General features: G+C 46.1%; 15 protein-coding genes and 2 non-coding genes across 17 annotated transcripts; 10 read left to right on the top strand and 7 right to left on the bottom strand.

Annotated features, from left to right (window-relative positions):
• Positions 1-35: 35 nt before the first annotated feature.
• On the bottom strand, positions 36-2475 carry Eint_011410. Its single transcript, XR_002670135.1, has one exon. It is a non-coding gene; the product is annotated as a 5.8S-23S ribosomal RNA (ribosomal RNA).
• Positions 2476-2515: 40 nt separating this feature from the next.
• On the bottom strand, positions 2516-3808 carry Eint_011400. Its single transcript, XR_002670134.1, has one exon. It is a non-coding gene; the product is annotated as a 16S ribosomal RNA (ribosomal RNA).
• A 689-nt stretch (positions 3809-4497) lies between these two features.
• Eint_011390 (aminopeptidase N) lies at positions 4498-7086 on the bottom strand (the record flags this gene model as incomplete). Its single annotated transcript, XM_003072315.1, has 1 exon — positions 4498-7086. One exon carries the CDS (start codon positions 7084-7086, stop codon positions 4498-4500), a length of 2589 nt encoding a protein of 862 aa, XP_003072361.1.
• Positions 7087-7129: 43 nt separating this feature from the next.
• Positions 7130-7744, top strand: Eint_011380 (dihydrofolate reductase; the record flags this gene model as incomplete). The annotated part of the gene is made up of 1 exon (XM_003072314.1): positions 7130-7744. One exon carries the CDS (start codon positions 7130-7132, stop codon positions 7742-7744), a length of 615 nt encoding a protein of 204 aa, XP_003072360.1.
• Positions 7745-7773: 29 nt separating this feature from the next.
• Positions 7774-8658, top strand: Eint_011370 (thymidylate synthase; the record flags this gene model as incomplete). The annotated part of the gene is made up of 1 exon (XM_003072313.1): positions 7774-8658. The coding sequence occupies one exon, from the start codon at positions 7774-7776 to the stop codon at positions 8656-8658; it is 885 nt and encodes a 294-aa protein (XP_003072359.1).
• A 46-nt stretch (positions 8659-8704) lies between these two features.
• Positions 8705-10084, top strand: Eint_011360 (serine-glycine hydroxymethyltransferase; the record flags this gene model as incomplete). Its single annotated transcript, XM_003072312.1, has 1 exon — positions 8705-10084. One exon carries the CDS (start codon positions 8705-8707, stop codon positions 10082-10084), a length of 1380 nt encoding a protein of 459 aa, XP_003072358.1.
• Positions 10085-10147: 63 nt separating this feature from the next.
• Eint_011350 (ATM1 mitochondrial ABC transporter) lies at positions 10148-11992 on the top strand (the record flags this gene model as incomplete). The annotated part of the gene is made up of 1 exon (XM_003072311.2): positions 10148-11992. The coding sequence occupies one exon, from the start codon at positions 10148-10150 to the stop codon at positions 11990-11992; it is 1845 nt and encodes a 614-aa protein (XP_003072357.2).
• On the top strand, positions 11970-12491 carry Eint_011340 (uncharacterized protein; the record flags this gene model as incomplete). Its single annotated transcript, XM_003072310.1, has 1 exon — positions 11970-12491. One exon carries the CDS (start codon positions 11970-11972, stop codon positions 12489-12491), a length of 522 nt encoding a protein of 173 aa, XP_003072356.1.
• A 60-nt stretch (positions 12492-12551) lies between these two features.
• Eint_011330 (chitin synthase 1) lies at positions 12552-15002 on the top strand (the record flags this gene model as incomplete). Its single annotated transcript, XM_003072309.1, has 1 exon — positions 12552-15002. One exon carries the CDS (start codon positions 12552-12554, stop codon positions 15000-15002), a length of 2451 nt encoding a protein of 816 aa, XP_003072355.1.
• A 51-nt stretch (positions 15003-15053) lies between these two features.
• Eint_011320 (glycerophosphoryldiester phosphodiesterase) lies at positions 15054-16349 on the bottom strand (the record flags this gene model as incomplete). The annotated part of the gene is made up of 1 exon (XM_003072308.1): positions 15054-16349. The coding sequence occupies one exon, from the start codon at positions 16347-16349 to the stop codon at positions 15054-15056; it is 1296 nt and encodes a 431-aa protein (XP_003072354.1).
• Positions 16350-16410: 61 nt separating this feature from the next.
• On the bottom strand, positions 16411-16680 carry Eint_011315 (uncharacterized protein; the record flags this gene model as incomplete). Its single annotated transcript, XM_009163553.1, has 1 exon — positions 16411-16680. One exon carries the CDS (start codon positions 16678-16680, stop codon positions 16411-16413), a length of 270 nt encoding a protein of 89 aa, XP_009161817.1.
• A 104-nt stretch (positions 16681-16784) lies between these two features.
• Positions 16785-17900, top strand: Eint_011310 (Cdc3-like septin; the record flags this gene model as incomplete). Its single annotated transcript, XM_003072307.1, has 1 exon — positions 16785-17900. The coding sequence occupies one exon, from the start codon at positions 16785-16787 to the stop codon at positions 17898-17900; it is 1116 nt and encodes a 371-aa protein (XP_003072353.1).
• A 40-nt stretch (positions 17901-17940) lies between these two features.
• Positions 17941-18483, bottom strand: Eint_011300 (snoRNP Gar1 nucleolar protein; the record flags this gene model as incomplete). Its single annotated transcript, XM_003072306.1, has 1 exon — positions 17941-18483. The coding sequence occupies one exon, from the start codon at positions 18481-18483 to the stop codon at positions 17941-17943; it is 543 nt and encodes a 180-aa protein (XP_003072352.1).
• A 204-nt stretch (positions 18484-18687) lies between these two features.
• Eint_011290 (putative protein-S-isoprenylcysteine methyltransferase) lies at positions 18688-19278 on the top strand (the record flags this gene model as incomplete). The annotated part of the gene is made up of 1 exon (XM_003072305.1): positions 18688-19278. One exon carries the CDS (start codon positions 18688-18690, stop codon positions 19276-19278), a length of 591 nt encoding a protein of 196 aa, XP_003072351.1.
• Positions 19279-19351: 73 nt separating this feature from the next.
• Eint_011280 (uncharacterized protein) lies at positions 19352-20455 on the top strand (the record flags this gene model as incomplete). Its single annotated transcript, XM_003072304.1, has 1 exon — positions 19352-20455. One exon carries the CDS (start codon positions 19352-19354, stop codon positions 20453-20455), a length of 1104 nt encoding a protein of 367 aa, XP_003072350.1.
• Positions 20456-20519: 64 nt separating this feature from the next.
• Positions 20520-20933, bottom strand: Eint_011270 (transcription initiation factor TFIID subunit TAF9; the record flags this gene model as incomplete). The annotated part of the gene is made up of 1 exon (XM_003072303.1): positions 20520-20933. One exon carries the CDS (start codon positions 20931-20933, stop codon positions 20520-20522), a length of 414 nt encoding a protein of 137 aa, XP_003072349.1.
• A 75-nt stretch (positions 20934-21008) lies between these two features.
• Eint_011260 (uncharacterized protein) lies at positions 21009-21827 on the top strand (the record flags this gene model as incomplete). Its single annotated transcript, XM_003072302.1, has 1 exon — positions 21009-21827. One exon carries the CDS (start codon positions 21009-21011, stop codon positions 21825-21827), a length of 819 nt encoding a protein of 272 aa, XP_003072348.1.
• Positions 21828-21841: the final 14 nt, after the last annotated feature.

Here is a 21841-nt window from a genome sequence, read left to right as displayed (position 1 = left end):
TTCAATCCTCTTCCCCTCTCCCCACATCGAGGAAAAAATGCACAGCCTCAAAATGTCGGATTACTCCTCCATTCGCACAGCTTGCATCCATAACGGTCGTCTTCCGTCCACATCACAGCGCAGTCAGTCTTCAGGCTTAGAGGCCTTCAGCCATTATACTCCCGACGTAGCTCCGCAACAGCCAGCAGGCTTGCCGCTCCACCAGAGGTCGCAATCAAGAGTTCCTCTCGTACTATCAAGATTTACTGCCCAGTCAATCACAGTAGGGTAAAACTAACCTGTCTCACGACGGTCTAAACCCAGCTCACGTTCCCTGTTGGTGGGTGAACAATCCAACACTTCGCAATTTCTGCTTCACGATGATAGGAAGAGCCGACATCGAAGAATCAAAAAGCAGCGTCGCTATGATCGCTCGGCTGCTACAAGCCAGTTATCCCTGTGGTAACTTTTCTGTCACCCATGTCCCAAGCCTTATAGGACATGGGATCTCTAGGCCAGGGTTTCCCCCAAACAATCCCGCAATAGGAATAGTCTCAAGCAGGCTTATGCCCTTGTGCTCCACGCGTGGTTTCCTTCCCCGCTGAGCCCGCCTTAGGACGTCTGCGTTAGTCTTTAGCAGTCGTGCCGCCCCAGCCAAACTCCCCACATCCATAAATAAACCGCTGAGGCTCAGTCATAGTGGTCTCGCACATCTCCCCCCACCTCTCTTCATAACCACCCTCAGCACTTCTCACATGCTAGAGTCAAGCTCAACAGGGTCTTCTTTCCCCGCTGATCAGCCCAAGCCCGTTCCCTTGGCTGTAGGTTCACAATACAGGTCGTAGGGACAGTGGGAATCTCGTTGCTCCATTCATGCGCGTCACTAATTACATGACGAGGCATTTGGCTACCTTAAGAGAGTCATAGTTACTCCCGCCGTTTACACTCGCTTAAGCTCAAAAAGCCGTAACTAAAAGTGCACTGGGCAGAATTCACCTTGCGTTCTTCCGCAAGGCTATGTTTTTAATAAACAGTCAGATTCCCCACAACAAACAGTTCTAGCACGCTAGAGCCAATCCTTCTCCCAAAGTTACACATCCATCTTGCCGACTTCCCTTACAACCCTTCTCAAATTCGCTTCCGCGTCAAACAGTGGACACCTGTTGCGGTCTAGGTACGACATGCATGCTTCTTTTTCATCGGAACAGGTCATCTCCTCAGCGCTGCTTCGTCTCTTAACAATCCACACCGCTACTTCCCCTAGTTCTGCTCTCCTAGGATCAAAAATCCCCCATCCGTCATCATCAAGTCGCCTCAAAGCATCCATACACTCAATCTTCAATCAGTCTCCGTTTCAACAGTCGATTCACCCCCATCAAATGGGGAACCCTCGTCCACAGCGCAAATCCTTTCTTGTTACTACTACCAAGATCTGCTCATATCACCCCTCCACCCCCGCTCACGCAGGACCTTCGTCAGAATGATATCGCCCTCTTACTCAGCTCCGCCGCTAAGGCCTCGGATACCTGCAATTCAATCCCTTCCATTTTCTCCAGCGCCCAATTCGGTAGGTACGTTGCAACACGTTTCTTAGCGGATGCCAACCTCCATGGCCACCGTCCAACTGTCAAAATCAAACCGCCAGATTCTCTTCCCTTGCATACGGCTCCTTATCCTAAAAAAGGTTCATCCCTTCTCGCACATCATGCTTACCACAATATGCCCACTGGCTACCCCCTTACAAGACATCTTCAAAGTTTAACGCTATCGCATTAGTGCTTTACAACATCTTACATCAAGTCGCCGCTGTCCTGAGAGACATTTCAGAGGGAACCAGCTACCAGATGGTTCGTTTGGTCTTTCGCCCCTATGCCCATCTCATGCCATCGAGTTGCACGTCAGAACGGCTTAGATCCTCCAGAACACTTTCGCATCCCTTCAATCAACACAGGCATAGTTCACCATCTTTCGGGTCGGATCACTGCATCCACTAGCTCTCGCTAAAACAATCCAGCCATCCTCTCCTTGGTCCGTGTTTCAAGACGGGCGGGTCTCATCCCCTTCAAAGCATTCACTTTCATTTTTCATCTTGTCTTTTTCACATTTCAATCACTCTACTTCTTCGCTATCGGTCATTAGCTTATATTTAGCTTTCGGTGAAAAAAAACACCACCCAATTCAGGCTGCACTACCAAACAACCCTACTCTTCTCTCAAGTCCGGATACTTACAGGCCATTCCCCCTCTAAGATCAGGGACTTCAATCCCTAGCTCAGTCTCCTCCTACTCAAAACAACCCGCCAAACGCAGTTACCATTCGAGCTCCTGTCCTTTCACTCGCCGCTACTCCGACAATCCCTTTTGGTTTCTTCTCCTCCCTTTATTGATATGCTTAAGTCAAAGGGGTCCCCAAGCGCTTCCGCTTCATTCAGACATCCTCAAAAAGGCATATCGTCCTCCTACACGTCCTTCCTCGCTGCTAATGCCTATCAATCCCGTGAATCCTCAAATCAAAAAAATTCCCCCCAATCTCTCAAATACTGATCCTGCTGCTGGTTCTCCAACAGCAGCCATGTTACGACTTATATCTTATCTAACACGAAGGACTCAGACCTTCCAATCTTCGTCCACTGCGTCATCTTAGATAGCGACGGGCGGTGTGTACAAAGGACAGGGACCCATTCAAAACAACTTGTTCAATCGTTATTACTAGGAATTCCACGTTCAGAAGCCCATTACACAGCTTCATCCCTCACAGCAGGCTCCCTCGCCATCTATCGTAGTGCGCGTGCCGCCCGCTTCATCTCAGGGCATAACGGACCTGTTCTGTTCCATTCCTCCCTTGCCCCAAAGAGCACTGTCAAAGGGTCTCACATCTTACGCAACTTAATCCAAAGCTCACGCCATCCATTTCAAACGGCCATGCACCACCGCCGCGCGCATCCCGTCCTCGTTCTCCTGCCCGCTTCAGAACCGGTAAGTTGCCCCGCGTTGAGTCAAATTAAGCCGCACACTCCACTCCTTGTGGTGTCCTTCCGTCAATCTCTTCAAGTTTCACTCTTGCGAGCATACTATCCCCAGAACCCACATACTCAAGATTTCTCATGCACAACACTATATAGTCCCGTCCAGTCGGCATCGTTTACTGCTAGAACTAAAACGGTATCTAATCGATTTCGATCCTCTAGCCTTCGTCCTTCATCGTCACATAAGTCCAAGAGCACAGCCTTCGCTTCTGTCCGTCCAGTCAGGGTCTTCGTATTTCACCCCTCGCCCAACTATCCGGTGCCCCTCGTCCTCTGCCAAACCTCTTACATCCACATCAGGACATAATCCCCCAAACAAAGACATACAAAAGACTACGGACTTTTTAACTGCAGCATTCACCATAGACACTATTGGAGCAGGTATTACCGCGGCTGCTGGCACCCGACTTGCCCTCCAATCAATCTCGACTCCTTTACACTCGAAAAAAACTCACTTCTCATAACCGCCTCCCCAAAGGATTAGGCAAGTTTCGCGCCTGCTGCCATCCTTGGACGTAGTAGCCATCTCTCAGGCTCCCTCTCCGGAATCAAACCCCGATCCCCCGTCTCCCGTCTCCGCCTAGTTAGGCCATTACCCTAACTACCAGCTGATAGGCCTACAACTTACTTGGCTCGTGTCAAAAACACTCCTAGCCCCCTACCTGCAGTTTCCCGCAGTTACAGCTCTCCCGCCAACCAAATCATCGTACTATCACTGAGCCGTCCGTCAATCCCCCACAAGGTTCATCAACATGCATGGCTTAGTCCCAGAGAATAGCATCCACGTCAGGCAGAATCAACCTGATGCTACCCCCCATCAAAAATCTCTCAGATCCCTCATCAACAAACCCCTGGCCACAGCCACATCAAATCCCAAAAAATCCTCCATCCCCACCGTCAAACACAAATCTCTCTCAGAGGAGACCAAAACTAATCCAAAACCACTCTCTTTTCTCCCCACATCCCAATCCTCCCCCTCGCTCCCCCTTCTCTCCATAGCCCCTCCCCCCACATCCCAATCACAACATAGACCCCTCTCAAACCACCCTATGCTCTCAATCTTTTCAATCACACACTTCCTCTACAGGACATTGAAAAGCCTCTCCTTTAACTTGCTCCTCTCCTTAAATCCTCAAGTACATAAGGAACTTCCCCGCTCACCCCTACAATGAACTCCAAGGCTTTTCTTTTCTTCTCTCTCTCACTCCTCACAGGAATTCTTGCCGAGACCGGATCGTCTTCGTCTTCTGGTAACGTAGAAGGACAAGGAAATGGAGGTGGAGGATCGGGAAATCCCGGAGGACTGGGAGATCCCTCCTGCGGTACTAATGGAGAAAACGGTGATGATGATGAGTAAAGAAACACTCAAAGGCCCATCGGCACAGACCATACAATGGCCCTGGCCCTACTCCACATCCCGGAAACAATAGAAGGGGCCCCAAAACCTCTTAATCAGACAAGACATTAAATACTTTCACTAAAGAATGCTCTGTTTATTCCCATGCTTCTTCTCGAAGCCCAGAGAGAATCTCCTCTCGGATTCCTTTCATTCTTCGTCTCCACTCAATCTCGTCCTGCACCTTCTCAATGTTCAGCTGGCTTCCAGGATGCTTGATTCCAGACAGGAACGAAACCACTCGAGACACCATCGCCTCTCCACTCACGTGCCGCAGAGACATAATGATTATGTTATACAACATCCCGTTATCATGCACCATCGAACACAGCTCCTCCCCGTGGCTCACAACATATTCAACCATTGCGTCCCGGAACTTGTTTCCTCGGCAGATCACCGCTATCACCACTCCAATGTCCTCCACATTAAACTTCCCAAGCGAAGACAATATTTTCTCAAAGTTCTCTTGCTTCTGGATCCCTCCGAATCCAAACATCACCTCCCGTCGCATCCCAGGCGTGTCTCCCTTCCAGTACTTCTCCATCATGTACTCCAGATTGTCGTCAACAACTCCTTCGTACACAATCCTTCGGAACTCTCCAAGCTCCTTTCCGCTTCTAAGATGCTCATTCCACATCTCCATAACCTTCTCCTTTGCCACCTTGCTGCCAACCTCAATCCCCACCGACAGTACATACTTGTCCATGCTGATCTCCTCAACTGATCCTTCCCTCTTCCAAACATCCACAGAAGAAATCCTCCTTTCAATTAGCCCAATAATCTTCTTCTCCACAAGAGAAACAACCTCCGAGTCGTCATAGAACACACTTCGGATCCGGAGAAGCTTCTCAATGGCACTTCGTCCAACATGGTACGTCTCAGAGTAATACTCTCCAACCTTTCGAAGTCCTTCCTTTAGTCCTCCATACAGCCCAAACCCAACCCCAAACACATCTTCAATCATGTTCACTCGGTCCTCGCTGCTCATCTCCCCAATCCTCTTCTCAAGACGCTTAAGCCCATCAAGTCCGTACTTCACTCGGTAAAACCCTCCATACTCCGCATTCATCTTGTATCCCTCCTTCTTCCGAGGAATCTCCATCTCCTTCCCAGAAAACGAAATACTCTCCTTCTCTCCTCCTTCCCATTCTATCACAACAGGCACCGTCCATACACTCGAATCCCCCTTTCCTATCATCGAATACCGCGACTGCTTCAGCATAAGTGAAGACTCACGTTCAGACACTTCTACCATAGGATACCCCGCCTGCGAAATCCATCCCTCAACCATCGGCAAAATATCCTTTCCATACTCCTTTCCAATCGCCTTCCACAGACTCTCTCCATTCACATTCCCATACATATGCTCTCTTATGTATCGCCGGATCCCCAGCATAAATACAGACTCCCCCACATATCTCTCAATCATCCTGATCACACTCGACCCCTTGCTGTAGCTTATCGTGTCAAAAATCTCTCCAATCTCCCCTGCATTCTCAACAGCCATTTGGATCTTGTGGCTCTTTCCAAGCCCATCATCAAGCATTCCTCGGATCACATCCCAGAGCAAAAATTCTCCCCACACATCCCAGTCCACAACATCCCCGATGTTCTCCATCCCCTTGTACGACATCCATGTTGCAAACCCCTCGTTCAGCCATAGGTCGTCCCACCACTCCATCGTCACAAGGTTCCCAAACCACATGTGTGCTAGCTCGTGGCACACTGTCTCCGCCACATTCTTCTTGTCTTCCACACTGCTCTTCCCTGCAACATACAGAAGACTCTCCCGTCGGAACGTAATCAGCCCCCAGTTCTCCATTGCTCCACTTCCAAAGCTCGGAATCCCTACCATGTCCACCTTTGCACTCTCCTTCCGTGGAAACTCATATCCAATCCCAAAGTACTCAGAAAAGTAGTCAATGCATCTCTTTGCAACCTCCAGTCCGTATCTTCCCCACTCCACTTCCTCTCCTTGTCCATACACTCGAAGTCGCACTCCCCCCTTGCTCCAGTCCTCAATGTAATTAAGGTCTCCAATCACAAATGCAACAAGGTACGTCGACATCTTGCTTGTCTTCTCAAAATACGAAATCGCCCTGTCTCCATACTCCTCCCGCTTCTCTTCCTCTTCGGGGCTGTTCGAAAGAACAACAAGCCTCGAGGGCGCATCAATCGAAATCTGGAATGTTGCCTTCATGTCCGGCTGGTCAAAACATGGAAACACCCTCCGTGCATCCGTCGGCTCAAAGTGCGTACTATATATCTCCTTCTCTTCCCCACTCTTGTAGAACCCTACAAGTCCGTTGTTGTAGTCTCCACAGAACTTCGCCGTGATATATCCCTTCCCCGCCTCAATCTCCTTTTCAAACACAATCCGCACAATCTCGTACTCTTTCTCCTTCTCCCCCATCACTATCTCTCCAGGAACCTCGGTGTCTCCAACCCGAATCGTCGCCTCCTGAATCTCAAGTTCTTTTGCGTTCATCACTATCTCCCTTACAGGTTCCAAAATACTCACAGAGATCCCTACCTTTCCGCAGAACCCCACGTCCATCACTTTTACATGCAGGTCGTAATGCTCCGGAATCACAATCTTCTCCAGTCTTCGCCTGTACGAAGAATCCTCTTCCTGCCTACCCTCAATCATGGGTATCAATCCAATTGCCAATTCAATCCATTTCATTCCCTTTTGTTTTCGCTTTTTTATTAATACTATTTAATAATCCATGATTGCCTTAATTGTGGCTCTTGCTGCAAACCAAGGCATAGGAAGACACGGGAAACTCCCCTGGAAACATCCCCTCAAGACAGACATGGCCTGGTTCAGAATCCTCTCCCAGAGCGTCCCTATCCTTTCCCCCGACCACATCAGCCTCTCCCCCTCCAAATCAAATGTCGTCGTCATGGGCAGAAAGACATGGCACTCCATCCCCTCGCGCTTCAGGCCCCTTCAAAACCGCATCAATGTCGTCTTGTCAAGATCCTCCCTCCCCCATTCCCAGAACACCTTCTTCATCCCAAGCTTCGCCGCCCTCGACCATCTACCTCTTCCCCCATCTCCTGCAACCTTTGTCATCGGAGGACATGACATCTATGCCCTTGCAATCCAGACAGGCAGGGTCCAGGCCATGTTTGTCACAGAGGTCCACGAGTCCCCAGAATGCGATGTGTTCTTCCCTCAGGTCGACTGGTCTTCCTACCAAAAGAGAGACATCACTCGCGATGTCGCCAGGCTTGTGGACACCACCCTTGTAGATGCCTTCTACATCCCAGAAGAAAACATCTTCAACGAAGGCGGCATCTCCTTCAAGATGTTCATTTACACCAAACTACATCCTTAGTAGCCCTTCCAACCCTCCAAAAACATCAGATGACCCAAGAAACAAGACATCCAGAACACCAGTACCTCGATCTGATTGCCCACATCCTCGAAAAGGGTGTCAAGAGGCAAGACAGAACCGGCACAGGAACCCTGTCCATCTTCGGGGCATCAATGAGGTTTTCCCTCGAAGACAACACATTTCCCCTGCTGACAACAAAGAGGGTCTTCTACAAAGGCATTGTCGAGGAGCTTCTGTTCTTCCTGAGGGCCCAGACAGACTCCGCCATCCTCGAGAAAAAAGGTGTCATGATCTGGAAGAAAAACGGATCCAAGCAGTTCCTGCAGTCCATGGGTCTGGACAGAGAGGAAGGAGATTTAGGCCCAATATACGGGTTCCAATGGAGGCATTTCGGTGCAGAGTACCAGACATCCAGCTCAGACTATAAGGGCCAGGGCATCGACCAGATCAGGGATGTGATCGAGTCGATCAAGAACAACCCAGAGAGCCGAAGGATGGTTGTGTGTGCATGGAACCCCCTGGCCCTTCCCAAGATGGCTCTCCCTCCCTGCCATGTTCTCTTCCAATTCAATGTGATGGATGGAAAGCTGAACTGTGCAATGTACCAAAGGTCGGGAGACATGGGCCTGGGCGTGCCCTTCAACATAGCTTCCTACTCTCTGCTCACAATAATCATAGCCCATCTGACAGGCCTCCGGCCTGGAGAGTTTGTCCACTTCCTGGGGGATGCACATGTGTATCTTGACCACATCGACTCCCTCAGGCTACAGCTCCAAAGAACGCCCCGAGAGTTCCCAAAGCTCTTTGTTAATCCAAAGGGAACAAGAGTGGAAATCGAAGACTTCGAGTTCGAGGACTTCGAGCTTGTGGGGTACAACCCTCATCCTCCAATCCAGATGAACATGAGCGTCTGAAAATCTTCCCTCCAACAAGTATTTAAGTTTTGGGGAAGGACAAGCCATGACAAAGGGAAGAGGAGAGGGCTTCTGGACAGGCCCGATGGAAACAGTGGATCCAGAGCTCCATGCCCTGATCTGCGGAGAGGCTGCAAGGCAGCAAAAGACAATAAATCTGATAGCCAGTGAAAACTACGTCCACCAAAGCGTGATGGAGGCCTGCGGGTCGGTCCTTACCAACAAGTATTCCGAGGGGAGAGTGGGAGAACGGTACTACGGAGGAACACAATGGATAGACAAGATCGAGACCCTTTGCCAGAAGAGGGCTCTCTCGCTCTTCGGCCTCGACCCAGCAGTCTGGGGCGTCAATGTCCAACCATACTCGGGGAGCCCAGCCAACTTTGCCGTCTATACAGCCCTCGTTCCTCCCGGAGGAAGAATCATGGGCCTCGATCTTCCATCTGGAGGCCACCTGACACACGGATACAGGACAAAGACCAGGAAGATATCGGCCACAAGCGTTTACTTCGACTCAAGAGCCTACAGAATAGGCCCCGACGGCTTCATCGACTACAATGCCCTCGAGGATGCCTTCAACAACTTCCAGCCTCACATCCTGATCTGCGGGTACAGCGCATACTCCAGAGACATCGACTACAAGAGGCTTTCCTCCCTGGCTGCCTCCAACAACGCCTTTCTCTTTGCCGACATCTCCCACATCTCTCCTCTGGTTGCATGTGGCCTGATGAACAGCCCCTTCAACCACTGCGACGTGGTCATGACAACAACCCAGAAAGGCCTTCGAGGCCCCCGTGGCGCCCTCATCTTCTACAGGAAAACAGTTACAAAGAACGCCGTCTCCATCGACCTGGACACAAAGATCAACTTCGCCGTCTTCCCCATGCTCCAGGGCGGCCCCCACAACCACACAATCGCTGGAATCGCTTCGGCTCTTCTCCACGCCGCAACCCCCGAGTTTGCAGAGTACGCCAGGTGTGTCGTCGAAAACTCTAAAGCACTCTCCGCCCATCTGCTGTCCCTGGGCTTCGACATCCCCACAGGCGGAACAGACAACCACATGTTCCTTGTAGACCTCAAGAACAAGGACGTCAACGCCACCGCTGTCGAGCATGTGTGCGACATCCTGGGAATCAGCCTCAACAGAAACACCATTGCCGGTGACTCAAGCCCCCTCAACCCATCCGGAATCCGCATAGGCACATATGCCGTCACTGCCAGGGGCCTTGGCCCACATGACATGAGAGAGCTTGCCGCCATAATCAACGGCGTCGTCGAGCTCTGCAGAGAGACATTCCCAGGGAAGAGCATCCCAAAGGCAGAGCTCCAGAAAACAGCGTCTGCCCTCTTGTCCTCCAGCCCCGCTGCCGCCGATCTGAAGAAAAGGGTCCTTGCCCTCGTAGACGCCCATCCCATCTACAAGTAGTTTATTAAAAACGCTTCTTGCCGCCATCTCAGACAATAAAACCCCCTCCCCTTTCCAAAGCTAATGAAGAAAATAGACCGTCGAGCAATATGGAGCAGACTTGCATCCATGCTAAAGCCCACATCTCCCCACGAGGTTGCAATAGTCGTTGTAATGGCCCTCTGCATCGTCCTTGGAAAGTGGCTTGACGTTGCTTCCATCAAGAAGAGAGGCTCTATCATCGACACCATAAAGCACATCAAGGACTCCGACAATCCAGGCATGTCCTTGATCTTCCGCAAGGCAACAGCCTTCCTCGTCCTCAGAACCCTCTCCTCTCTCTTCATCGAGTCCAAGGTCGTCCTCTTCTCCATCATAACAAACAGGATTGTCGAGGACATAACCTCCCGCATTCTTTACCTTGCAATCCACGCCTCCCATGCTTGCGAAATCAAGCCCACAAGCCTCAACAGGATTGTCGAGAGGGGAAACAAGAAGATCTGCAAGGTCCTTACAAAGATCCTCACCGTCGCCGTCCCTGCATTCTTCAACCTTGTTCTTCTCCTCAGAGAGGTCTATAGGATGTTTGGCCTCAGATACCTTCTCCCCATCCTCTTCACAATCTCCATCTATGCTGTCTACACCTTTGTGACCCTGAGGATCCGTTCCTGGTACAAGGAGAGAATCAACTATGCAGACAACTCGGTCTCCAAGAAGATCCACGAGTGTGTCTCAAACATGGATCTTGTCAAGACATGCTGCTGCGAGCAGGCCGAGGTCGACAGCCTCCAGGAGATCATAAGGGCAATGTGGACTCTCAAGCTCTCCGACAAGGGATGTGTGGCCATAATCAACTTTGGCCAGAGGATACTCTTCACAATCCTCTTTGTCTACTCCGTCCTCAAGGGCACTCCAGATGCCTTTTCCGGCACAATGACCATTGGAGACCTGGCAACTCTCTTTTCCTTTGTATTCTCCATCGACCTGTCCATGTGGACACTGGGTGTCATTGCAAGGGACATGGGGTTCTGGCTGATAGACTGCGAAGATCTGCTGATCCTCCACGACCACTTGGAGAGGATGGCCAGACAGAGTCCCGCCTCCTCCCTTGCCACAGGCTTCCCGTGTCCCTCTCTGTCATCCCCCAAGTCCCAAGCCCCTCCAGCCATCGAGTTCGAGGGCGTCAGCTTCGGATATCCAAACGCCCCTCCCATCCTCAGAAACCTGTCCTTCAAGATTGCCCGTGGCGAGCGTGTCGGAATCATCGGAAGGCCTGGAAGCGGCAAGAGCTCCATCCTAAGGCTGATCCCGATGCTCCACTCCTACACAGGCTCCATCCGCGTCAACGGCCTCGAGCTCCGCAACACCTCCCCTGCTGCCCTCCGCGCCTCCATCGCCTGCATTCTTCAGGACATGCCTTTCTTCGACGAGACTGTCTTCCACAACATTTCATACGGCCTCCCAGCAACCAGCCTCCAGAAGATCCTCGAGGCATCCAGGAGTGCAGGCCTCGGGCCCCTGCTTGTGAGGCGAGGACTCCACTCGGCCATGAAGATGCTGAGCGGCGGAGAGGTCCAGATGGTCTCGATTGCAAGATGCCTGCTCCAGAACAAGCCGCTGATGCTTCTCGACGAGGTCACGTCGAGGCTGGATGCAAGTGGGGAAAGGGCCATCTTCGACCTGCTGATGGGCCTTCCCGGAAAGACTGTTGTCATGGTCTTCCACGATCTGTGGATGGCAGAGCACATGGACAGGATCATCCTGATGGACGCCGGCCGCATAGTCGAGTCTGGAAGCCATGGCGAGCTGATGGAGCTCCGCGGGGAGTACTGGCGCATGAAGACGGGGCTAGGAAACTTCAAACCCGCTGCAGGGGACCCATTGCAAAGCCGCCATGCCCCCCTGGATGCAGGATGCAGAGATCTGTAGGCTTCTGGACGAGATCCAGTCCGACATTGACGGGGAGCACGAGGCGTTTGCAAGGAGGGACTTTGAGTGCAAGCTGGAGCACCACAGGAACATCAAGCCTCTGCTTGGAAAGAAGGACGGGCTTGTCCGCAGGGCAGTTGAGTGCTACTGGGCCCGCGCACTTGCGAACTACAGGCCCGGGGCGGCACTGCTCCCTGTGGATGCACTCGGCAGGCCAGACACGCGATGGCTGAGATCTCTCGAGGTCGACTACCTCCCTGAATATGGATACAGGGTGCACATGGAGCTCAACGAGAACGAGTTTGTGCAGAACACTGCGCTGACGAAGAAGGCATATCTTGGGAGGAGAGATGTGGAGAGGAGCGGGGTGCGGTGGAAGGGAGACCTGAGGTGTGCTGTGCTTGGGTTTTCTGAGACAGACACCCAGGACCTGGACATCTTTGACATCCTCTACGAGCTCTATGTCAACTCAGCCTTCTATTTTTTGAAGTCTCCCTGAAAGCCTCTTTTTCAAATTAATTAAAGTGAAATTTATATTGAATCTACCTTACACAAACAAATGCTATCGCAGGGGGAGATACTAAGAAATCCGTCCAGAACAAGGCTTCAAAGGCCTCCCAAAAGTACATCGGAAAACAAAGGATGGTGGTATAAGATGACTATATTTCTAACATGTTTAATTCCGAATTTTATGTTGAGATGCTTTGGAATGACAACGCCGGAGATTCAACATGCATGGAGAGAAAAGGTAGCTTTATGCATTTGTATATTTTTCTGTTGGATCGTATTAGCCTTTATGACCTATGGAATGAACACTATTGTTTGCAGAGGAAATACACAATATGTTGCATCAAAACTTAAGGTGGATGGATTTAACAGAAACATTGTAATAGCAAATGGAGGGCTCTATTATACAGATGACGAATATACAATTGGGGAGAACTACACACATGTGTTTGAAAAAGAGAGTGATGCATGCAAGCTTGCATTTGGAAGACAGCTTCCCAGCGGTTCAGAGGATATCGAAGACCTAGAGAGAATAAACGATATCTATTGGGAGTGGGGGGATATAATGAAGAAGGGAATGGTAGTTGTCAACAACAAAGTTTACGACCCATCACATTGTTCTGAGCCTTTATTTGAAGAATTTAACCGTAAGTATGCAGGGACGGAAGGAAAACCTGATTTCGATATGGACGAATGGAAGTGCTATCAAGACATGTTTTATGCAGGGAAGATTGCTACAAAAACACCGGGATGCCTTCTTGCCGACACAGTATTCTGGATCACAACTGTCTCCATCTTTGGACTGATAATTACAAAGTTCTCCCTAGGATTTTTCTACTCTTGGTATGTGAAGAGGAAACCAAGACCTAGTCCAAATGTAACTCCCTGTATACTGCTGGTAACATGCTACAGCGAAGGAAGGGATGGTATAAAAAACACTCTAGACAGTCTCTGCAAACAAGATTATGGATATGACTATAAGTTGATTGTGGTGATATGCGACGGAGAAATAACTGGGTCTGGAAACGATTTGAGTACTCCCGATATAGTTTTAGGGCTGTGTGATGTAAATAGAAATGCAGAGCCCAAAGGTTACATATCTCTTACGGACGGAGCCAAGCGCTACAACCGAGCCAAGGTATATGGAGGATACTACCATGTAAGTGAAGAAAAAAAGAGAAAACAATACAGATGTTGGCCTTGCTTTGGAAGACAGGAAGATTCTACGGAGGTCAAGAACTATAAGACAAGGATCCTCATAATCAATAAATGTGGAAATCCCGAAGAAACATTTAAGGCTGGGAACAGAGGAAAAAGAGACAGTCAGGTGATTCTGATGTCCTTCTTTTCAAAATTAATTTATGGAGACAGGATGACGGAGCTAGATTTTGAAATTTACCAGAAGATGAAGTTTTTGATGCCGCATATGCAGCCGGAAGACTTTGAATGTATACTGATGGTTGATGCAGATACAATAGTTAAACCGGATGCTTTGTCTATTATGGTGAATGTTTTTGAAACTGATCAAAAGGTTATTGGAATATGCGGGGAGACCATGATTTTGAACAAATTCGAGAGCTGGGTTACCATGATACAGGTTTTTGAATATTACATCAGTCACCACCTTAATAAGGCTTTTGAGTCTGTATTTGGTGGTGTTACATGCCTTCCTGGATGCTTTTGCATGTATAGAATTAAGATTGTTACAAACCAGCAAGGGAGATTGCTTTCTGGGCCGTCTAAGTCTCAAACGAACGCCCCAAGGCTGAACAATGTGAAGTCTATTCTGAATTCGTCCTTAGAAAAGAGTTTTTGCCTTCCGATTCTTGCAAATCCAGCAATCATAAATGCTTATTCTGTTCTTGAAGCAAAGACCTTGCATCAAAAAAATCTTTTGCACCTGGGAGAAGATAGGTATTTAACGACTCTGTTGCTGAAAAACTTTTATAGAAGAAAACTTGTGTTTATTCCTGCAGCCAAATGCGAAACGTATGTCCCTGGGGAGTTTAGTGTCCTTCTCAGCCAAAGGAGAAGATGGATTAACTCAACTATACATAATCTATTTGAGCTTGTCCAGGTTAACAATCTTTGTGGGGCCTTTTGCTTTTCGATGCAACTTGTTGTGGTGATGGAGCTATTTGGAACATTAGTACTCCCGGCAGCGATAATTTTCACGTTTATCATGATTACTGTATCCATCCTGATAGAGCCAGCCTGGGTTCCTTTGATCATGTTAGTTGGAATTTTCGGCTTACCTGCCTTATTGATACTGATCACAACGATGGAGATACAGTACATATTCTGGTGTTTTGTTTATGTGCTGTCTATTCCTATCTGGAATTTTGTTCTGCCCACATATGCCTTCTGGCACTTTGACAATTTCACTTGGGGAGACACTAGGAAGGTTGATGGTGAGGGAAAAGAAGACAACCTTGGTATGTTTGATCATACCAAAATCAAAATGCGAGAACTAGAAGAGTTTCTTAACGAGATAAATAAGTGACCAGACTTTACGCAAGACACAATTTCCAAACAAATAATAAAGAAGATAGTTTTAATAATGATCATTATTATCTGCTGAAAAGATTAATTTTAGATCATCTACTATTATTCCATAGACTCCTAACTCGTTCAATATGCGTATCATATTTCTATTATTAATAGAATCACCGTACACAATTGTCTTGAGATCAAATTCCTTGAAAATCTTGATAATATCTGCTGGGTTTTCTGCTATACAGTTCCAATCCAAGACAATGCCATCAAGCCCCAGTTTTGTGCAGAAGTATAGGGCACCGTACAAGGTCTTTGTATATGGGTTTTCCTCCTTATCTTTTGTTTCAGTTATCATGTAAACCCCAAAGTTGGGAAGCACCAGCTTCAACATTAGAAGAATATATGGATGGAATGATGAAAAGACTATTTTTTCCTTTCCGCTTTTCTGTATTGTTTCCACTATTTTTTCAACAACCTTTTCTGCAGGATCTAGATCCTTTAGGTTATACTTTCTTTTTTCGGATGGCAAGGGGTACTTAATTTCTATATTGATTCCATTTTTATCGCTAACACATTCTAAAAGTCTTGAAAGTGTACAGGGAAGATCTTGTCTTTCTTCGTTTGGATTCCCCACCAGGCGGAGAAACTCTTGAAGTGTTATCTCATTTATCCCTAAACAAAGTCCACCCGCCTCTATAACAAAGTCATGAAATACAATAGGTATTCCTTCTTTTGTAAGCTGTACATCAATCTCTACCCACTTTGCTCCCATTCTGTATGCCTCTTGGATCGAGGAAATTGTATTTTCCATCATGGTTGTTGAGGGTATTCCATTCATTCCACATCCTCGATGTCCTATCATCTTCATGTCTTCATAGGCTTCACTTGCATTATGAGATGGTTTGATAGAATAAATCTCCATTTCAATTTCCTCTTTTCTTCCTTCAAAAGTTATACTAAGGGAACCCGACACTTTGGAAAACACCTCACGATTGAAGATCCTAAAGCTTTTTTCAGAAATCATTCCTTCTGAACTCCACACCTCAACTTGGACGGAAAATGATTCGTTATTGGAAATGTCTTCCTCACATTTGACCATTAGAAAACTTTCAGGATATATCTCTGCCATGGCTGTTTTTCCGGAAATCGATTCCTCCACTACCGCTTTGACATGCATTCCTTTATATTCCTTCGAGTTCTTTATCACCAAAAGAATTTTAGGTACCAGAATACTCTGACTTTTTTCGAATTTACAGGATCTTATCTTTTGGAACTCTTCCTCCACTGTTGTGAAGTCTCTTGTTATCCCATCTTTAAAGAAAAACTCTGGATTACTCCAGTCAATATGCTCCATAAAGTTGGGGAATGATAAACACTATCAGATTAAAAAATTCGAGCAAAACAAACAGGAGTGTCTACTTTAGTGGAAATATAAGCTTAATATATATTAATGCGATGAGCATCATCGAGAGTACTATTACTGCTATGGCCAATCTAGGCTTTGTAATTTTGAGTATCTCTCCAACAAGCTTCGAGTTCTTTAGTAGATGTGTCCGAGTAATTCCTATTTTGCGCTGGATATCCACAAGTTTTTCGTTCTGCAAAGTTATTTCTCCAAGTATTGACTTTAACTCTTTCTCTGCAAAGCTGCTTGCATTTACCATTTCCTTAAGCTTTTCGTCCATTATCTATCAAAAATAACACGTGTTTAATAAAAGTACCGTGTTTCAAATGCCTTAGGATTCTCCATTGTTTATAATATTTAAGAATCTCACAATTGTTTGTTTATATGTCGCAGAAAGGTATAGGCGTGTCCAACCTCCCAAATGTAAAATATCGAAGCTTTTGCAAGGCAGGAATAGATTTCAACATAATGATAATCGGCTCAAGCGGCTTGGGGAAATCATCTTTCATCAATCAGATGCTAGGTGAACCCGTTCTGTCCTCCGATCCGTTTTTGAAGGAGGACGATGGAAACCAGAGTAATGAGATTACTAGGGTGTCCGATACAGATGGAGCCGAAGAGCAGGAAGATAGATATTTTCACAGGAACTCTTTGATTAATATTCAGATATCGAAGTTCTTTGTCATGGAAAATGAGTTTCAAACAAGAATTACCGTGGCCGAGGTGGATGGAGTGGGAGATAATGTCTGTAACGAGGAATGCTGGGTACCTGTTGTGGAGTTGATTCAGAATAACTTCAAAGACTACCTAGAGCAAGAGAGGAAGAATGTCAGGCCATTGATCAAGGATAAAAGAATCCATATCTGCCTTTACTTCTTGGAACCCAATCCATCTCATGTGAAGCTTGTGGACATAAAGACCATGAAGGAGATATCGAAGATTTGCAACTTAATTCCAGTGGTTGGGAAGAGCGATCTTCTGAGCGACTTGGAAAGACAGGAATGCAGCGACAGGATTGCAGAGGCTATATCTGCAGAAAACATCGATGTTTTTTACCTAGATGTGCCAGACAGAGAGAGAATCGGTAAATCGGAATATCCTTTTTTTGTCATTGCAAAGAACGTTGACCACGAAGACACCCCAGGGCACAACAGAGAATATCCATGGGGAACAATGGTTCCTGAAAAAGTGGGAAGCAATGATTTTTACCTTCTGGTTGACTCTCTGATAGCAAAGAATCTCATAAAGCTTGTAGAAGCAACAGAGACGTTTTATGACGACTACAAGACTAAAGAGATTGGCAGGTCAATAGCAAACAAACCGGAGATTCTTGGGGAGGATGACAAGAAGCTAACAAGGGAAATACAAAAGAAGATCAAAGAAGACGAAAAGACTATTGCAGAGCTAAGGCAGAGACTGATAGAAAAAAGAAAATATTACGAGTCAAAACTGCTGGAGATGGTAGATAATCACAGGGACGAAGAAATAAATTCCTCTTAGATGTGCCCAGGACACTTTGATGTACATCTAATAAAATGCTTTAATCCCCACGCTTGCTCTTATTAGAATCCGGCTTCTTACTTCTGGCATTCTTCTCGAAATTTCCTTTTCTTCCGCTCTTGTTCCAGCCGCTTTGCTTTCCTCCCCAATTGCTTCCAGGCTTCTTGTTGTGAAGGCTTGGCCTGTCTCTGAAAGTCCTGGGCTTGTTCTTTTCCAATCCCTGGCTCCTTTTCGGTTTCGTGCGATCCATTTCCTCTTTTTTCTTTTCAACCTCTTCTCTTGGTAGAAATCTCTTTTTAGGAATAAGTTTGTCTGCATAGCAAAACACTGTCTCTCCTTCGTTGCCAGAATTGCACGGGTTCTCCATCTTGATAGTTGCATGAACATCGTCTATTCTTCCTAAGATTTCGTCCACCTTTCCTATGATTTTGGAGGACGAATTCAAGACTGGAGAGTTTGGATATGGAATATCCTTTGCTGTTAGTTTTATCACAAGCTGCCCTTGGCACATGTACAATACCTTTCCAAGCTCCATTGTTTCGGTTGATCTTTGTGTTCTCCTGTTTTTAAAATCCCTAGCCATTACACAACAAGGGAGTGTTTTTCTGCACGATAAGCTCTATACATTTCTCCCGGGAAGAAATTCTTTTTCTGTTTTTAAAAACCAACCGAATCCCAAGTTTTTTGTAGATAGCCTTGAGATATTTACGAAAATATCTGCTGCTACGGTTTTCTTAATTGGTCTTTTTTCTTCTATGTTTAGAAACAGGATAGATAAAACCCCTAAATGGAATGTCCATCATTTTACTTTGCTCTTGGGTCTTTATTTATGCTTGGGATTTCCCATTCCGGGAGCTATTTGTCTCTTCACATAGTCTCATCGATATCGCTTCTAGTCTTTATGTACTCCCGGGAAAAGGCCCGAAGAATCAATCTTGAGACAAAGATTCTCAGGCATAGTGACCTTGTTCTCCTCTTTGGAAGTCTATTCCTTGAAAGTCTTTTTGTTTCAAGGTCTACAGGATACCTCGGGGCTCGAGTCTTTAAGATCATGGCAGCATGCGGACTAGTCCTTTCGATTGCATTTTTTCACATCACTCTGGGATATGTTGGTGAGAACAAGTCTGAAAGAAAAAAAATACAAAGAAATGGGCCATACAGATATGTTAGACATCCGCTATATTCATCTCTAATTTTGCACTGGATATCTTGTTGTATCTACCTTTCTTGCTTTATTTCTCTTGCAATATTTCTCTGGTTTGTAAGCAGCTGGATCATTCCACGGATAAAGGAATATGAAAGAGAACTGATTTCAGCTTCTCCAGAGTACACAGAGTACAGAAAGATAGTCTGGTCTGGAATTCCAATGTACAAATGATGTTAATAGATATCCTTTTAAATAAACCAGATTTGAAACGTTTGTTATTTAAGAAAGCAAAATTAATAAAACAATGAGTGTCTTGAAGTTATTCCTTAATGCATTAGTTGCGGGTATTTCTAGAGATGAAGCAGGAAGGGATAAACGTAGCCACGATGATCCTGGGAATGGCCAGATTTCCATTCCAATAAATTTGAATAGGGAGATTCTGTATGAGAGCTTTATATCTGTAGATTCCATGGTATTTATCTTTGAGATGAACCAATTTACTGAGGAGTCTCTAGAAGAGTTTATAAAGAAAACAGTGTTTACTGCCGAGGAACTTCTACTCGAAAATCCCTCGGTCTTCGATAAGTTCAATAATTATCTAGAAGAGGTTGACGGGGTAGAGAAAAAGCTAAAGGATGCATTGGAGCTTCGGAACAAGTACTTTGCAAACGATAGATCATTGATAGGGAGAAATCTGTCTGCAAAGAAGTACAAATCACTCCACTCCAGGACGAATGGACATCTTCCAAGATTGTACTATGAGAATAAAGATAAAGAGTATCTTCAAATGATGAAAAGGCTTATTAGTGCCAAATATGAAGAAGATGGAATGTACAAGGCAATCAACAGAGAGATGGCAGAATTTTATGGCGAAAGAACCGAGATCCCCAAATCATTTGTCCTTGACTCTAGAGTTAGTCTCAGCATTGGGGGATCTATATTTTCTCCAGGGATTCTCGCAGATTTATTCCGAAGGTTGAGTGTTCCAAATGTGTCGGAGATGATTAATAGAACAGTTCCAAGGCTCCTTGCTCCGGTGGAAGACCTTGTATCTAAGATTCATTTGAAGACATCCACGGAGAAAAGATCCCAGGTGTTGGACTTTCTCTATAGCTGCCTGGAGAGGAAGGACAGCCCTTTTAAGGAGAAAATAGATCGAGCCTTTGAGGAAAGGACAAAGATACTAGAGATCTACTTGAAAGGAGATCCAAAGGCACGGCAGAAGCTGCAGATACTCGATAAGCTTCAAGAGGACGAAATATCCAAGCTCATATTTGTATTTAGGAACATAGAGGACGACGATCTGTCTCTAAGAATAGATAAGCCTGTAGTCAAGACATATATTGATCTACTTGAGAATAATCAAAAATCTACAAAAGAGCTTCTATACAGTATGTTTATGGAATAAAGATGATATATATAAAAAATTTCCCTGGAAGAAAAGTTTAATTAGATGTGTTTTTATAAGATTCTTAGTAAATCCTTCTTTTCTTATCGCCGTCTTTTCTAAGGACTTCATAGTCGAGGTTTAGTAGTGCTGAGGACGAGGGGGGAACCCTAATGAGATTTTCCCCATCTGGAACCGAAAGCGGTTTTGAGTTAACCATTGAAGCTATGTCTGACAGATACTGTCTTGGAGGCGGAGGGACGAAGTGCCTTCCAACCTTTGTTTGCAATGCAAGCTTGACATCACTTGTACTGATATGTGTCCTTCCTGCATGCTTTGCAAACAATAGTGCATCCTCCAGAACGTCTGTGGTGTATTTGTAGGCAAATTCCAGCAGCTGTATGATAACCTTTGGCTCGCATTCTTCTATTCCCAAGGATCTAAGGATAACCGAGATGACCTTTGCATCTCGTGGCGCCAAGTTCTCTCCCGATGCCATTTCAGGGACTAGAGTTGGGCCTGTTTTCAAAGACTTTACAGGAGAAAAATACTTGTTTACGTCTTGGGGCTGGAAATGATATCGGCTGTGAAGAGAATGATTCTAAATATAAACGACTCAAGAAAGAACTTTCGAGACCATCATAAGCATTTGAAGTATAATGTTTACATAACCACCCAAGACAACAAGAAAATCGGAGCCTATCTGCTGGAGCCGGAGTGCCATAAAGATCCAAAAAAGTTCATTGTTGCTCTTCATGGAAAGGGATGCTCCCGAGAGGACTATGTATCAAATTCCAAGATCCATACTCTAGTGAACTTGGGATATTGTGTTCTTGTCCCAGACTATCGTGGGTTTGCAGACTCTGAGGGAGAGTTTAAGATTGATATGGTTAATTTGGATATTATGGCATGCTTTGAGTATCTCACATCAAGATTTGATGCCCAAGAGATTCATATGATTGGACACTCATTGGGGACTGGAATAATGGCTGAGTATTACAGATACATAACGAAAAACAATATAGAGGCAAAGTATCATCCTCGAAAGATGTTTATGATCTCTGCTTTTACATCTATTATTGATGTAGGTATGGAGAATGTTATTTTCAGGACAATCAATTTTCTGGTTCCTTGGATAAAGGAAAGAGTTTTGAAAGAGATTGGATATGACACGGTGAAAAACATAGAGAGTGCGAAGGGAAGGGATCTATTTCTGTACCACGGGATGAAAGATGATGTTGTTCCCTATCACCACTCTGTTACATTGTCGAAGAAGTATGGAGCTAAGATCAAGCTTAGCGACCACGGACATGGTAACATCCTTAAGGACGAGGAGTTATGGAATGACATTCACTTGAATATATCTGAAGACCTCTGTGAAAATAAAATGTAATTACTTCTTCTCCC

Source organism: Encephalitozoon intestinalis, chromosome I, assembly GCF_000146465.1.
Source record: "Encephalitozoon intestinalis ATCC 50506 chromosome I, complete sequence".
Lineage (NCBI taxonomy): Eukaryota > Fungi > Microsporidia > Unikaryonidae > Encephalitozoon > Encephalitozoon intestinalis.
This window is presented reverse-complemented; position numbering and strand designations above follow the sequence as displayed.